The sequence below is a fragment of the Scomber scombrus genome, chromosome 23 (genome assembly GCF_963691925.1).
Source record: "Scomber scombrus chromosome 23, fScoSco1.1, whole genome shotgun sequence".
Classification (NCBI taxonomy): Eukaryota; Metazoa; Chordata; class Actinopteri; order Scombriformes; family Scombridae; genus Scomber; species Scomber scombrus.
Window position 1 is genome coordinate 3,942,879 of NC_084992.1, and position 18,597 is coordinate 3,961,475.

The following is an 18,597-nucleotide window of genomic DNA, read 5'->3' on the forward strand; positions in this document are numbered from 1 at the left end:
AATTGGACAATTTAATTTGGTCTAAGACCTGTAATGACACCAGGACAGATTTGGACACAGCTTGCACATTTGATCTCAATCTCAGACAAGACAGACTATCTGAGAGACCAGCCTGGATGTTTGAAGTTGTTGTATGCGGCATTCAAGAATTTGGAAAAGAAAAGGTGTCTGAAACTAAAGAAAATGTGAGAAAACACATTCAGTGAAAAACTACAACTGGATCGCAGGAAAATAGAGACAGATTGGGCCCAAAGGACAGGGAAGCCAATGTCATCTTTAGAAAGCTCCGGCCTATGGTGGTTAGATTTCTGCAGTGGGCTGCAGACTGATTGTTGTGTTAGGATATTATTATTATTACCATTATTACTATTTTAAGCATATACTTTCTTTCTGTGCAGCGCACTTGCTGTTATTACATATTTCAACTCTTCATAGACTTCAGCTCAGCCTTTAACACAATCCAACGCCACCAGATGATCAAGACACTGTCACCTCAACATATCTCCACTCCACATCCGCTGGGTTCACAACTTCCTCACCAATAGACCACAGGCTGTAAGGATAGGCACAGTCACGTCATCAACCCTCATCACCAACACCGGAGCCCCGCAGGGTTGTGTCCTCAGCCCTTTTCTTTAAACCCTCTACACAAATGACTGCATCAGCCCCTCACCAATCACCACATACTACAAGTATTCAGATGACACTGCCATCCTAGGTCTGCTCAGTGACAATAACTCAATTACTGCCTACCAACAACTTTCTGGAACTGAACGTGGTCAAAACAAAAGAAATGGTCATCCACACTTCACGCACAGCCCCATCTGGATTGGTCCCCACCTCCATCCATAACCAAACAGTTGAACAGGTCAGTCACTTCAAATACCTCTGACTCACCATAGACAATAAACTGACATTTGATCAACACATCACCAACATACACAAAAGGTCCCAACAGAGACTCCATGTAATCCGCAAACTCCGTGCCCTCTCTGTTGCCCCCCAACTTCTGTCACTACTGTACACCAGCATCATCCAACCCATCCTCCTGTACTGTTCACCCTGTTTTTATAACATGCTGTCCTCCACTAACAGGAACAAACTAACAAAAATAACACACACCGCATCCAAGATCATCAACCATCCCACACCCAACCTCACCGAGCTCAACCTCAGAGCAGTCACACGCCTCGCACAGGCAATAACCAACGACCCGGATCACCCTCTCTACCCTCACTTCACACTGCTGCCGTCTGGCCGCAGATACAGGACTCTGAGATGGAGACGGGCATGCTTCAACAAGAGCCTGGTCCCGTCTGCCACTTCAGCTCTCAATAACCTTCCCCAATAACCTCATATGGACCCAGCCCTCCTCAGTGTGTATATATGTGTTGGTTGTTTAATGTCTGGTAGTGTTTGTGTAGTATGTGTGGATTACATGTTGCTCAATGTTTAGTGGTGTCGTACAGTGTGTGTGTGTGTATGTATATTGTTCAATGTTGGTGGGGTTTCTTCAACCCATCAGTTTGTAAACAGTTAACAGTTTGTTACAAATAATTTCCCTATGGGGACAATAAATGGCTATCTATCTATCTATTGAACAGCGTGCGTCTTGACTGAATATCACAGTTGTTGATAACACAATAAGCACCTGATCTCTGGAACCTCTTTATCATGTCACTTTGTAATGGCCCAACAACTTCACAGATGCATTGTGGGAAACAGTGCTAACAGCAACACATATGAATAAATATGTTTAGAAAAAAATATGGTTAATATATGCTATGTTACCCATCTAAGCATAATATTCTGGTAAAAAGAGAAATGAGTCATGCTACATATATATATAAAGTCATGACCTTGACCTTTTACAGTAATGGCAATGTCATAATTGGGTTTACCACTCCTTAAAACATAGGAATCCATGTCTCATTTGTTATTTGTTATACCGTTTTTTAGATTTTCAGCTATGTCAGTGTTCTGCTTAATTTATAGGCATTATTTTCTCAAACGCCATGTCTGATATAACACTGAAAATCTCCCCCTCCAAATCAGATAATATGGGTAAATGATACATTTTCTGAATCCTTAGGGTCATGCCAGTATTTCAGTGTTTGGATTTTGTTTCTTTGATGCTCCCTGGTGCCACAGGATTAAAAGACAAAAGATGACTTAGGCGAAAATGGCAGGAAAATGTGTGTGATTAAAAGTTTGAAGAGCTCCAGGGTTGGCTGTACTTATCCAAAATGTTCACAAAAGGATTTAAATGAAAGCCCGGAGTCTCCCCTTTAAAATGATACCAAACATAACAAAATAAAATATTCCAATATGTCAAATATAGATTTTCTGCTGTCAGTGTTCTGCTTGATTTATACGCATTATTTTTCTCAACCTTAGTTTACATTATGTGTGATAACTCAAAACAGCTACTCTTGTCAGATGGCCATCATACATCATTGAAAAGCTGAGATTCCAGGCTTTCAGAAAAGGTATGGTAGCCTTTGCCACTTTTTCGGTAACGACCAACCCCTCTGGCTCACGGACTAATAAGGATAATAGAGAAATAAACTCTGATACGTTAGGGTTAGTTAGGGTCATATTTATTCATATGTGTTGTTTTCGTCAGGACTGTTTCCCACAATGTGTAACGTAGGGCTATTATAGAGTTATACATGGTGAAACCATGAGTGACTTTAGTAGGTAGATTATTCAGATTCCTAGGATTTGGTAATTACATTTGCAACTGACTAATGGAAAAGCGAACACTAGAATCCACAACGGACCATTATAGTCTCACAGGTCTAACATGCAATAACTTAATTGTGGTTAAAAAACTTTCACCTTAATAAAACATCGTTATATGTGGATCAGAGCCATGTGTGCCAAACAATGTAGGGGGAGCTGATGCTCTGATGGGGGGCCTGCAGTCCCGGCAGCACCCCCCTTCCCCCGGTAATGGTCTCAGGGCTCAAGTTGCTCATGGCAGTGTGAAGAGTCGAGAACAAAGGCACAGATCCATTTAATCAAAAAAGCAGCAAAACCACGGCAGTCTGCAGAGTGACCAAAGTCTTACTGTTCATCATTTGGACCAAACATAATTTGTAACATATCACTGTTCAAAACATATTTACGCTCCGTGACTCGTCCTCGTGTCTTTAGTGTCGTTATGAAGCCGGTTTTATGATGAAGTCATGAACACTGACCTGTTTATCGGTGGTAACAGCTACTGGGTCTGATTCTTCCTTTTTAACGGTGTTATCAGTGCAGTGCTCTGGGTCCTGGTTCTCCTCCATTCCTCTCTTGTAGTGATCCTGGACAGTAAAATCCAGCAGACCTCTCTCCTTCCAAACCAGTTTACCACGCACACTTCAGTAGTACGGAAGCCTCGACGTCTGCTTTCCCATAGAAACCGCGCTCACGCGTCTACACGCAATACATGAGTCTAATACATAGCTGCCATTATACGAGGGTGACAGGTCCCAACCACGTTTTTAAGTCTATAGGATTTTTTGTATCCCTTCAATAAATCTTTATTGACAATAACATTTCAGTACAAAGGCAGTTATTGATGTACATACAAACAAATGAACAGCAGCCAGGGGGGTTATTCAAATAAATACAGTAAATAAAGAGCACATATTATATGTTTTGATAGCTTTCTTATTATTTGAGTTACAGATGCTCTGGAGTTTTGGTTCAGTTTCCCTTTTGAATGTCAAAAAACAGGGGTTTGAGTGACTAAATGTAGCTTTGTGTATATGGTATTTCCCTAACATTATTATTAGATTAATGACATACAGTCTCTGTTTTTTACTTTTGACTTCATGGACACCAAAAAGCACATTGTTCCAATGTAAAGAAACATCTGAGTCAATCTTCAATGTGACATAACGTATACTTCTTTCCAGAAGGTGGCAGTGGAGTGACACTGCCAGTACAGGTACATCACAGTTTCAGGCTCAGACTCACACAGAGAACACTTCAACCATAAATCTTTCTTCAATTTTAACAAATAATGTTTGGCAGGGTAGTATCCATGAATCAGTTTGTAAGACACTTCTTTCACTTTGTTTGTAATTAAGTATCTGTATGGGAGGTTCAAACCATCATATTAGACCAGTACTGAACAACAGATGAGGTAGTGGTGATATCTGTTTGAAACAATGACCTGATGCTTCTCGCATATCGCGCGCGTGCACACACGCACACGCACGCACACACGCGCAGACACACACGGGGATGCTGACGCTCGGTTGATGACGGACACCTGGTAGCTTAAGGTGGGTCAAACACTGTCACAATGTTCAGTACAATTTTAACTAATTTTAACTAAATGTTGTTATTTTGTTGCCTTTATGTTTCTATGACAAAGTCTCTACATAGATTGTTCAGTTTGATAACTGTTAAGAAGCGCTAATGCTACGTTATTAAAATAGTGAAAAGATGAGGAGAGTGGTTAGTTTTTATTTGATTGTTACCGTAGAGAGGAATGGTCTGTTTTCGGCTGACAGGCTCTTGGTTTAATGTTTGGACGTAAAGAAGAGTAAAGTAAGTCATCACTTGTAGTATTCAGTTAAGTTCAGCTAACTACACCTGAGTCTCTTATGGACAGGAACTGACTAATTAAAGCCTGGCTGCCTCATTTATAAACTGGCTCATAAAACAATTATTCTGCTTTTTGAGGACCAATCTTCACTCAAACTCAACTCATTCAATCTGCTGCTGAGGGCTTTGGGTACATTTCCAGTTTCACAGACTGGTACTTTACAGACAGTTGTATTTACATTCAGTATTTATATTCAGTATAATTTGTTCTGATTATACATGTGAAAGAATAGATACTGCTCACTAAATAATAATCAGAGTCAGAGACAGATGCAGGATGCTGGGACAGTGCAGAGGTCCTTTGCTGTGGTGAGTGATGAAAGGGATTTGACAGTTTAGAATAATTTGTCAATGGGAGCATTGAATGGGAAACATTTCAGTCAAAGTGCCTTGTGTGACCAATAAAGTCAGGAGAGCATCATGTATTTTAAAATGTGATAATTTAATATCATACTGTTCCGAGGTGAACCATCTTATGCTATGCTCACTTTCAAACTGTAAATCAACAATGGACCCTTAAATTCATTGTCAATTATTTAAACAAGTACTTTTCCACTACAACCACATAAAGATACAAACTGAAAAGCTTCCAACTTTGTGGAACAGATCAACTTTATCAAAAAAGCAGCAAAACCACATCAGTCTGCAGAGTGACCAAAGTCTTACTGTTCATCATTTGGACAAAACATATTTTCTAACATATCACTGTTCAAAACATATTTACGCTCCGTGACTCGTCCTCTTGTCTTTAGTGTCGTTATGAAGCCGGTTTTATCATGAAGTCATGAACACTGACCTGTTTATCGGTGGTAACAGCTACTGGGTCTGATTCTTCCTTTTTAACAGTGATATCAGTGCAGTGTTCTGGGTCCTGGTTCTCCTCCATTCCTCTCTTGTGGTGATCCTGGACAGTAAAATCCAGCAGACCTTTTCTCACTGCGTTTCTGTTCAGTCTGTGTTGTTGTTACGAGCTATTAACGCTTGTTTGAGTTGAACTGAGTCCCGCCCCGCTGAATTACCTTTGCTTAACTTGTAATACTCAGAAATTCAGTAATCTCACTGTACAAGTTTATGTTGTACAAAGATTTGAAGTTCAACAGGTTGTCACGTGTGTGTTTTTTGTATATTATCTTCTACTGTAATGACATTAGAAACAATGACACGTTTTAATGTCAGTCCTTTTATTTTATTGGGACAATATTTCAGTAAAAAGTAAAAATTCTGCAATTAACCATTATTTATGTGTTTCAAAATGGAATATTCCTTTACTTTTCTATTAATGGATTTATGTTCATGGACACTTGAATTAAAAGAACAGTAACAAAGTATTGGTTGCAAGTACTTCGTATTTGTATAAACAATTAAACAACTACACAGAGATTAAGCCTACTGCTCAGTGCACTTTCTATCTCTCTCAGGGTCAGCGATACCCGAGATATCGGAGTTATCCGAGTCCCTGGCTGCAGACACCTCTTCCCTACTCGGAGAGACAGTCACATTTTCGACCTGGGTTACTACAGCATCGCTGTCAAACCGTTATCAGTATGACTCTTGTTTTCTCCAAACAGAGGAGACAGCTGCATTCACTGTCTCAAGGAGGGACAGTGTATCTCTCTGACAATATTTAGTGCTGTCCTCAGTGACCTCGGGCAAAAAAAAAATGCTGTTAATTTTCACCTAATGACAATGTTACATGATTTCCCTTTTGAGCCTTTTTACAACTTAGATAAACATGAAACTAAAGGTGAAAAAGTAAAAGAAAAATTCAGAGAAAGAGTGAACTACGGCCAATTACTGAGATAACAAAGGGGTCTTCTGGGCTGCTGATGGCATACTTCCTAATTGTAAAGTTACAGTTGGTAGCCCTCGGATTGTAGAGAAGCTCAGGATAGAAAAAATACTTATTAAAGGCATGGAGAGGAGAAAGGGGGACACTGCTAACCTGTCTAAAACATTTAACACGATGCTGAGTGACTGAGTTGGTTCCTTTTCAGATCACCCACTTAAGACAAGATACCATAAGATATTCCTTTATTAGTCCCACAATGGGGAAATTTGCATTGTCACAGCAGCAAGTGGACAGTAATAAAATATAAGAGCAGCAATAGGAAAAAGAATAAATAATAAAACCAAAAACTATAAGAACAATAATAGTGAGAAATATGCAGTAAAATAGTTGTGACATTATTTACATTGTTTACAAGATTTATAAGATTTACAAGAGTAATATTGGTATTGAGTGGTAATATACCAGATATTCTTATTGCACAGATTAAAGTGAAATAAGTATATATGTATATTATATGAATATTGAGGTTTACTGGGAGCAGTGCTGATTGTACAGTCTGACAGCTGCAGGGAGAAAGGACCTGCGATATCGTTCCTTCACATATTTTGGATGAAAGAGTCTGTCGCTGAAAGAGCTCTCCAGTGCAGTCAGGGTGTCTTTCATGGGGTGGGAGTCAGTGTTCATTAGAGATGAAAGCTTAGCCATCATTCTCCCCTCTCCCACCACCTCCACCTCCACCGGGTCGAGGGGGCATCCCAGGAGAGAGCTGGCCTTCTTAAAGAGTTTGTCCAGTCTCTTCCTGTCCGCCGCCCAGATGCTGCTGCTCCAGCTGACCACCCCATAAAAAATGGCTGATGCCACCACAGTGTCAAAGAAGGTCTTCAGGAGCACCCCCTGCAATCCAAAAGACCTCAGTCATCTGTCCAGTTCAGTTTATGTGAGTGGCTCACACCAGTACTGCTTCTCGCCAGTGTGAATACGTTGATGTCTTTTTAGGGACCTGCCGTCAGGATAACTTAAGCCACATTGCTTACAGATGTACGGCTTCTCGCCAGTGTGAATATTTAGATGTCTTTTTAGGGACCTGGCATCAGCGAAACATATCCCACATTGCTTACAGCTGTACGGCTTTTCTCCGGTGTGAACACGTTGGTGGTTTTTAAGACTGCTATTTGTGATGAAAGTTTTCCCACACTGCAGGCACCAGTATGGTTTTTCTCCAGTGTGAATGCGTTGGTGGACTTTAAGAGCACTGTGATGAGTGAAAGTCTTCCCACACTGATTACAACTGTATGGCCTCTCTCCAGTGTGATGGGATTGGTGGGTTTTTAGAGCCTTGCATAACATGAAAGTTTTTCCACACTGATCACAACTGTATGGCTTCTCTCCAGTGTGAATACGTTGGTGCTTTTTTAGAGCAGTGATTCTCGTATAGGATTTCCCACATTGGCCACAGCTGTATGGCCTCTCTCCAGTGTGAATACGCTGGTGGCTTCTTAAAGTACTGTCTTGAGTGAAAGTTTCCCCACATTGGTCACACCAATATGGCTTCTCTCCAGTGTGAATGCGTAGATGGATTTTTACAGCACTGCCTGTAGAGAAAGTTTTCCCACATTGGTCACAGCTGTACGGCTTTTCTCCAGTGTGAATGCGTTGGTGGATTTTAAGCTGGCCATTTGTAGCGAAGGTTTTCCCACATTGGTCACAGCTGTATGGCTTTTCTTCAGAGTGAATGTATTGGTGGGTTTTAAGCTTGCTATTTGTAGCGTAGGTTTTCCCACATTGGTCACAGCTGTACAGCTTCTCTCCAGTGTGAATGCGTTGATGGATCTTTAAATGCCCTAATGTTGTGAAGGCTTTGTTACAGTGTTGACAGCGATGATGTTTGAGTCCCTTTCTTCTTTTATGTTTCTATGGCAAAAGACAAACATAAAGAAAGAGAGAATAAGTGAGATGATATAGTGACACAAGTCATCAAATCCATAAATAACACTAAGATCATACATCAAATCCAAGTTTTATCAACCAGCTGACTTTCCTTTAACATCAATCAACAACCTCATAACATAATGGAAAATTTAGGATCCAGAGCATTTGGGGCTTTGACCAAAACCACACACATGAAGGAGTTCTAGACATCTGCTGACCTTTAGTTGTGATCTGCCCCAGTTAAACAGTATAGTAACAGTCAGCTATGGACAGTTCACACACCAAATGCAGTTTGATTCCTAGTCAGAAGGTGTTTAATGTTTGACTGAGCCACAGGCATGTAATACAGGTAGCAACAGAACAAGGCACTTGAACTTTATTAACACATACAGTATAGTTGCTATGCTGCTGAAAGCTCCATCTACGCAGTGTCTACAGCTCTCTCTTTCTTCCATAAAATTCTCTCTACAAGAACGGAATACTAATGACACACTAGATAAAACAACTGCAATATGTGAGGAGAATAAAACAGCACTAACTGTAACAACAACAATGTGAGCAACCAAAAAATGAACTAAAAACGTCTGAAGAGTTTAGAGGTGGGTTGTGATTCGACATGTTGCGCAGAATTATTTTGAGACACAAGTTGCTGTGATGATGTTTAAGTATTGACAGACCAAACTGACAGCAGCAGATGTTGTAGGGCAATGTGTAAAAGTGCAGCACTGTTGCAGCGACACATAGCGTAAGCTCAGATATGAAGTGAGAGGGAGCAAAGCTGCATTAAAATCAATAAAAGTCATTGTTATAAGAATTTACCCGTAATAAAGGAGACTGGATTCGAAATAACAAGATTTAGGTTGAATTTATTTAGCTTGTACAAGCGGAGCGTTTCACAAATGCAACAACAAGAGTTACAGGAGAAAAGGCTCCTCGAGGAGCGTGATCAGAGGGGCTTCATGCTGGACGGTCCCAGCCCCCCCCCACCCCCACCCCTAACTGGCAGACATAGATAACACGTAACGGTTTCTCAGTTCCCGTTATCAGTACACAGGAGAAAATCCCCCTGCCTCTTTGCACCTTCTCCTTTTTGCTACAGTAATAGCAGTTTTAAGTAAAACGGGAAGTAACAAATGTCAAGAACAGTCATATAGAAATAGGAACCCACACTGCATGTTTCAAGACATCTGAATTACATCATAATCCTAAGTTTTATAACAGTCATCTGTCATAAAAATTAGGATTATACTGTAATTCAGATGTCTTAAATCATACAATGTGTGTTCTTATTTTTACATGATTGTTTTGATACTTCCTGTTTCAACGGTTTGCTGAGACTGGCAGAAAGAGAGTTCAACTCTATGCGTGATGGAGGATCAGAAACGGAAGTAAAACTTCTGCTTGTCTACTGATTAAGGGAACAGAGGGGGAGGGGCCTGAGACAGCCCAAGTAAAGAACAGTATAAACCAATCTGATAACGCCCTTTTCTATTGTAACTCTGTCTGTTGCATTGGTGAAACGCTCCGTCTCCTTTATTCAAATTGAAGACTCAGCTAGGCAAAGAGAACCCTAAGATGAATGATTACACTGAGGCCAGGAAAATCCCCCCCCCCTCTCCTGTGTGTGTCGGCGCTTTAATACTGTTATAAAAATTAGGATTATACTGTACTTCAGATGTTTCAATTCATACAATGTGTGTGTGTGTTCCTGTTTTACATAACTGTTTGAATACTTTCTGTCTCAATGGTTTGCTGAGACTGGCAGAAAGAGAGTTCAACTCTATGTGAGATGGGGGAGTCACTTTTTGAACATCTGTTTGTCTACTGATTAAGGGAAGATGTATGCCAACTGTTGAGAGACCGTTGTGGTAATGTCTATGGACATATCTGTCAGTTATGGGAGGCGACTGAGGCAGCCCAGGTAGAGAACAGCATAAAACCTCTCTGACAACACTAGACGGAGAGCCTTTTCTATTGTAACTGTCTGTTGCATTGGTAAACGCTCCACTTGTACAAGCTAAATAAATTCAACTTAAACTTCAGTCTCCTTTATTAAGGGTAAATCATTAATTTCTTATATCAAATACCCTCATTAAGGCAGACTTCAGCTGTTAACATGACCATCACTACACTCACACTACACTGTTTACATTCCGAACCCTTAATACGAGTGATCATATACATTCTTCCAACGAAGGGAAAACCACTGCATGAGAAGCAGTGGTTTTAACCACATAAAGATACAAACTGAAAATCTTCCAACTTTGTGGAACAGATCAACTTTATCAAAAAAGCAGCAAAATCACGTCAGTCTGCAGAGTGACTAAAGTCTTACTGTTCATCATTTGGACAAAACATATGTTCTAACATATCACTGTTCAAAACATATTTACGCTCCGTGACTCGTCCTCGTGTCTTTACTGTCGTTATGAAGCCGGTTTTATCATGAAGTCATGAACACTGACCTGTTTAACAGTTACTGGATCTGATTCTTCCTTGTGCTCTGGGTCCTGGTTCTCCTCCATTCCTCTCTTGTGGTGATCCTGGACAGTAAAATCCAGCAGACCTTCTTTCTCCTTCCAACCCAGTACACGAACACTTAAGTTTGTAGGCTACGGAAGCCTCGACCGCTGCTTTCCCATATAAACCGCGCTCGAGCCGCGAAATAGATGGTAAAATTGCACTCTTTGAAAATGACAGCTCACGACCACACATACGCAGAGCTAAGTTATCGTTTTACGTGAATTCACCATAGTGTTCAGCTGTTAGAATGTACAAGTGCAAACAATATCAATACATGAGTCTAATATGTGGGCGTATCTGCCATTATACGAGGGTGACAGGTCCCAACCACTTTTTTTAAATCTATAGTTTGGACCCTATGACGTCATTCCAGTGCCATAATCAGCGCGCATAAAAACCATAATCAGCGCGCATAAAGACCACTCTCTGCGCGCTCGTGGTCTTTATGTGTACGCTCTCTATCACTCTCTGTACTTTGTACTCGCTCGCCTTTGCTGAGTTTTGGCACTTTGGGGGCGGGCATTGAATAGGCGGCCCCGCAACCCCCCCTCCTTTCTGATTGGTCACTCACTACTGTCTCCATCATTACGGTTGGCAGCAGAATTTGATTGCGGATTCCGAAAATTACTCCACATTACTTAGTTACAGGATTTTTATTTTTTATATGAGATTAAACCCAAGACAGAGATAGTATATTGTGCTCACAATTTGCAGATCCTACATCAGAAAAACAGATAAGATTTCCTTCACAACTACTACAACCTACTATTAAAATACTGATCACAATCTAGTGAAGTATTTTGCTTTAGATGAAAAACCCTCTTTTTATGTAAAGTATATTCAGTGTTTATATTTCTGTTTTTTCTTATGTTTCATATACCCTATATACCTTTGTAGATTGTTACGGATATAATCATCAGTTTATCCTTTAAATGTATGTTTAATACCAGCAAGCACTCCAAAAGTCCTTTATGATAATAAAAGTTAAAGTAGTACTTTTGAACCAAATACAACTTTAATTGAATACCTGAACCTCAATTTTTACATTGTCATACTGCTTCTTTTTACTTAGGTAAACAATATAAATCACCATTGTCAAAAATCGATGAATGATTTGTCTTCAATAGTTAAATCGATTGTAGTTTCAATATGTAACCACTAGAGAGCAGCATTGACATATCTCTGTCCTAACCATTATAACAACAATAGAAGGTGACAATTGAGGTCAGATTTTGTATCAAGGCTCTTCCCATTCTCTGAAAAATATAAAAAAAATAAAGACTGCACAGTTTAAAAGTATCTAGTACAGTTTCTTTTCCCGCAACTGCACCCTTAAAACGTTACATAAAACCATTCACATCAGCGACAAAAAGTGAGCTGCACTTCACATCTGGAGACAAAAATAAGCTTCTTTGTGGATGCATGTGATGTAAAAGTGCCTCACAACACAGCTGACAATAATGGTTTATATCAAATATTGTTACTTTCTTGAAGCAAATAATGGTATTTTTTAAAGGAGACAATAGTACATTCTAAATATTAAAACTATATTAATTTCAGTACTTTTTGTATTAGATGATGTAAAGGAATTTTCCTTTAGGGGTAATGGTCCATCCAAGTCAAAGACCTCGACATTGACATCCTCCTATCAGCAGACTCCATGGCAACCAATGGGTTTATTTGACTAGGGAGGAGGGAACACAAGATAGATAAGGCAGCCAACAGCTTTTTCAGGGTCATAGGCAAAGTTTAAGTCTGAAGAGTGGTGTGAGCTAGGTTAGGGAAGTGTATGTTTAGAATAAGATTGACCAATAACTTCTTTCTGTTTAGGTTGCAAAGAGGTAGAAGTGACTTTATTGGGTGATATTTGCCACAGTGTGAACATGTGGGTGTGTAAAGGGGATAAGGGGGCCCTTTTCTAAGAATAGCCTCAGATTTGGGGTGTCACTTCACTGTTCACCTGTGATATGTTATTACACTTCCGAAGTCTCAATTGACCCTGAATAAACACTTCTGCCTTAGACGTCGTCCGTCTGCAGAGAATCTCCTTTTTTCATCTCAACAACAGATCATGGCACATTTCCAACTCCAGCAGCAATGCATCAAACTTTTTAATTAGATTTTGTTACCAAACTATCATGTCCAATACATTTTACATTAAATGAGGTCACTTATAAACCAGATGATGATGATGGTTGGCAGGTCGGTTTGTTTGTATTGTTCTGACAGCAGATTAACGACTCCTGCTGGGTTGCCACACCAGCTGCTAACCTGCGTTTCCACGGTGATTAATGAAGCTTTGTTAACAGTATCACTCAGCAGGAGGGTTACAGTGTGTGACAGACTTTAAATTTTAGAGTTGGGGTTAATAAAAAAACCCAGATTCAAACTGTCCACCTTAAAAAACAGTCCTGGAGCTCTTCTTCCTCACCAATCAATTGCACATTTAACATATATGGATTCACCTGACCGAACACGAACAGCCCTGGTTAGATAATGTACAACAGCGATGTAAAGAACTTAATATCTCTGAACTGAACTGCTTCAAAATGTATTATTAAGGGAAGGTCTAACAGTCTGATGGAAAGCCCACATAACTGATCATTACTATCTATATCTATCTAAAATACTATGGTACAAACAGGGTCTAAAGACACAGTATTAAGTATATATACAGTGTGTCTATGGCATTACAGTGTACAACTATCTCTGTCTACACATTGATATATAGCCAAAACAAAGCTTAAGAAAGATGAGTAAACATAAATATTGTGTACAAGCAAGCAGGTGAAAAAAAAAAATATATATATATATGCATACATACAATTGTCTTTGTAAACCGTAAACAGGAAGGCAAAAAATGCTGCAATAGTAACATTTATATAGATAAAGTGGGTGGTTTTATGTACATTATACAGTCACCACCCGCTTCATGAAGTACAGGAGGGGCAGGAGGTAGTAATAAACATAAAGTGGAATTATCACCATCTTGACGATCTCAACAAAAACTAAAAAATGTATAAAATTCATAAAAGTAGCATTTATGGCAGAGCTTTGGCGGCTGACAGTAGTAACGCCAGACGAAGCACAATAATGGTAATAAAGCAATACAATGCAATAGTAAAAACAATATCATAATAATAATAATAATAAGATCAATTAACAGGTGTAAAAACAGAACATTTCACCAGTAGTACATAGTAAGCATAATAACCTACAATACAATAAGACAATGTTATATAATAAAACATTCACATAGTATAATAGGTTATAATACAATATAAGACAATACTAAACAATGAGAGCAACCCTCATATACTGTTCATATTGTAACCAGTCACAGTATTTCCTCACATAATTAGCCTCTATAACAAACTTCTGAACCACAAATCATTCATAAAGAGCTCATCAGTCACAGGTAAACATGATTTATCCTTAATGAAGCTTTCAGAAAGCAGAGAGAGTTTATTCTTTAGTTTTTATGAGAAAAAACTATATAAGAAACATTATATTATGGACCAATGTTACATCAAACGAGAACAAAACTATCTCAACAAATGATACTAAATGTGATGAATGAACGGTCTTCAAACTTTCAATGAACATGTGTCAAATGTATTTCCTTTTTTTATATTCTGGGTCACATTAGGGGAAGATGAATGAAGAAAAATGTATTTTTTTACAGCTCTGGGATGTAAAAACAGGTCTTATTTGACTCTGAACAGCATGTAAGGGTTAATAACTTGACATTTTATGCACATTTGAAGTTGAATGTAATTTAGTTACAGCTAAAAAACAACAAAAGCAAAACAAAAAACAAACAATAATTATAATAATAATATTTTTTTATTTGTAATGCACTTTTGCTACAAGGTAAAAACATTTTAAAATACAAAAAAAGAAAAAAAACATCATTAAAAAAGAGTTTAATTAATAATCAAAGATTCTGCTTTAAAAAATATGTTTAAAGTCCTTTTTAAAAAAGTGTATAATTACAATTTTATCATCAGGGAACTACAAAAATGACACTAACCCTACACGGACACTAGGGGGCGTGGTTTCTCCAACCGGTGGGAGGGGTCACACGGTTGCTAGGCAGCGGAGTGATTGACGGTTGAGCGGCTTAAAGCTTTAGAAACGGAGCCACGGTGAGAAACAAGGGCTGCCACAACACAACCACCCGGTTTAAAACAAGGAAAAGCAAAAGATTTATAGATTTACAAGTTGTTCTGGAACAAAAACAGAGTTGACTTTAGGAGGGGGTTTTATTTTGGGAGAGGAGGAGGGGGGGGGGGGGAGACACGGAGGAAAAGTTGGGGGGAGACTCACATTCCTTCATCTGTCACCACCAGCCGAGGTAAGATCTGTTTACTTCATATCAGACCAGCTGTAATATCAACGAGAGTTTCCAAAAACCAAACATGTAGGATTTAAAACATTATATTTTAATATGAAGTGTTAAAGTGGTAAAAAGTGAAATAAAAAATCCGATAGAAACGAGTGATTTTTAAGCGATGTTTTGGAGATGTTTGTGAAGCGGATTCTAATACATCACACTTTTATAAAAACACATTAAAATACCACAGGAGACAAACACGCTTATATTACGTAATTTGATTTAATTTAATTTCACCCCAAAAAAGTGAATTATAAGGCTGTACTCTATTTAAATGACATGGTGGTATTTTCCTATCAGGTGTGTGTGTGTGTGTGTGTGTGTGTGTGTGTGTGTGTGTCTTGCTGAGTAATGCTGGGATATCAGTGAGGTGTGTGTGTGTGTGTGTGTGTGTGTGTGTGTGTGTGTGTGTGTGTGTGTGTGTGTGTGTGTGTGTGTGTGTGATTAACAGGTGTAGCAGCACACTCACAGTTCAGTGACCCTGACTGACCTGCGCTCCCACAATGAGAACATGCTTTGTTTAACAAGCTGTTAATTATTAAAAATACAACTAAAATAAAAAATAAAATAATAAAATAGAATAAATAAAAAAATCGGCAACCATTTCAGTAACAAATTCATCATTTGAGTCATCTTTAAAGCATTAAAAACAGACATTTCATGCTTCAAACTTCTCAAATATGATGATTTTCTGTCTTTTATTGTCATGAGGAACCAGTAAGATCACACTGAAGACATTACTGTAGCATCCTTTGGTTTATAAATAAATATATTATCATTTATTAGACAAACAGACTTCAAATCACTATTTTCATTTTGTTTATACATCTACTTCACTACAGCTCAGAGGAATAAATATAACTAAATATAATAATACAACTACTGTGAAAGAAGGTAAGTAAAGTAAAACACATCTCCTATCACACAATATCATGTCCTATTTTACCTAAGACATGAAAATATAACATAGTAATAATGATTGAAATGTCTCTATATGGTAGTTTTGAGTCTCTTTAGTCACTCCATCTCATAGTTGCTACGGTAACTAGATGGCAGCTGTCACTCAAACTAACTGTAGGTTGATTTTAGTCATTTTTATGTCTCTTTTTGGTAGCATTTGGGTTTCTTTAGTCAATTTGAGTCTCTTTATAGTCATATTTATGTCTGTTTTTGGTCGTTTTTAGGGTTTTTTGTCTCTTTTAGTCATGTTTTCATCTCATTTTGGTAGTTAAATGTTATTTTATATGTAAAGTGTAAAATGAGCAGAACTTTATGGAGCTGTGGGGTTTATTGTATAACCATTAGAGCCATCAGTCTTCACTGCTACATCATAAAAAGAAATCCTCATAACTACTATCTTATTAAAACTATTAACTATTAATTTCACTAAAACACATGTCAATAGATACGGAGATAATTTGACTGTGGACCAAAATGAATGTCAGAGTAAAAGAACATTTGGAGTGTTTTTACAGAACGAGCCCAGCTACTTTTAAACATATACAGAATATACAGTAGATTAATAATCACATGGTTCAGCCTCCCTATAGTCGTCAAAGAGAGTTCTTCTACAGTAGCTGCCTAAGTCTGGAAAAGTAGAAGTAAAGAGCTCATATTGCTTTTAACACTTAGTGACTTCCAGTGAGAAACAAACAGCTGTGCAAACACCTTCGATAAGAGTCGTTTAACTGAAAGGTTGCAGGTTTGATATCTGTGTGTGTGTGCGTGTGTGTGTGTGTCCTCCTGCAGTGCCCTTGAACACGGCATGGAGAGGGATTATTATCATTATCATAATTAAACCTCAATCAACCAAATGCCTGAAAAAAACATGAATTTAAAAAAAGCATATCAGGAAAATGTAAACACCTCCAGGGTCAGTGTGTGTGTGTGTGTGTGTGTGTGTGTGTGTGTGTGTGTGTGTGTGTGTGTGTGTGTGTGTGTGTGTGTGTGTGTGTGTGTGTTTAATCCCTGGTTTGAGTGATGGCATGTGATTGTCTGACTTTATCGGGGACAGTACCACACACACACACACACACAGACACAGTAATGGTGCTTTGGGATTAAACATCACTGTCTCATCTCAGATTACTTCCCTCTATCTCTATCCCTCTGTCTCACACACACACACACACGTTTGTACTTCCTTAACCCCGTCACCATAAGTGAACCGTACATATATATGTCACACATGTCTATATAAAAAGAAGTGGGGTTTCTTTTTATATACTTTATACAATTCATTGAGAAAATAATCAATCATGAAAATAATTAACTGACATTAATTTCACACACACACACACACACACACACACACACACACACACACACACACACACACACACACACACACACACACACACACACACACACACACACACACACACACACACACACACACACACACACACACACACACTACTTCTAATAGTGAGGATGTTCATTCCTTTACACCTCACCAAATCTGAACCTAAAAAACAATTTCTTTTCATATATAGTACCGATTTGGGCATTTTATAAATGTGTGTGTGTGTGTGTGTGTGTGTGTGTGTCTGTGTGTGTGTGTGTGTGAGAAATTGAGAGAGCGAGGGAAGTAATCTGAGATGAGATAGTGATGTTTAATCCCAAACCACCACCATCATATATGTGTGTGTGTTTGTGTGTGTGTGTGTGTGTGATCAAGCCAGACAGTTTACAACCCTTCTCTTCTCTCTTCTCTCTCTGACAGGACAACAGTCTGCAGCCTCGCTCGTCCATGTCTCCGCAGCAGCAGCAGCAGCACAGAGGTACGTTCACATCAGGGAATTCTTGGAGATCTCTTTGGGAATTCGTGGAATTTCCCGGAACGCCCAGGGTGGGACACGGACGAGTCGCCTTGTTTCCTGTTTGCTTGTTTCCTCTGTCGACCGTTACTTCCTGTTCTGGCCTGTAGCCTCTTGTCAGATGTTGTACAGATAGAGAGAGAGAGAGAGAGAGAGAGAGAGAGAGAGAGAGAGAGAGAGAGAGAGAGAGAGAGAGAGAGAAAGAAAGGGAATAAATGACTCTCTGCTCTTTTTAAATCAGTATTAATAAAATAAATAGACTTGATCTCCTGGTTAGAAACGGTTTCCTCATTCAGACGTTTTTACAGGATGAAGCTCATAAACTCAGAGTTCCTCTCAAATAAACAAAGTGTAAAAGAGGAGAAAGAGAAACTCTCTGTAGGACTGCAGCAGAAACATTTTGAACTCTCTGGTTAAATCATTTCTTTGTCATATTGGCTTCATTCAAGTTTTCAGGCAGCAGAAACAACTTAATGTGAATTTGGAGAATTTCGTGAATCATTTCCTTCCTTCCTTCCTTCCTTCCAGCTGATGTT

General features: G+C 38.8%; 1 protein-coding gene across 1 annotated transcript in view; it reads right to left on the reverse strand.

Annotated features, from left to right (window-relative positions):
• LOC134006179 (zinc finger protein 208-like) overlaps nucleotides 1–5,587 on the reverse strand; it is a 1,001,836-nt gene extending 996,249 nt beyond the window's left edge. Inside the window, 2 exon segments of the mRNA XM_062445263.1 lie at nucleotides 3,204–3,338; nucleotides 5,396–5,587. Of these exon segments, the coding sequence (XP_062301247.1) occupies nucleotides 3,204–3,338; nucleotides 5,396–5,491 (231 nt within the window). The 5' untranslated portion in view covers nucleotides 5,492–5,587.
• Nucleotides 5,588–18,597: the final 13,010 nt, after the last annotated feature.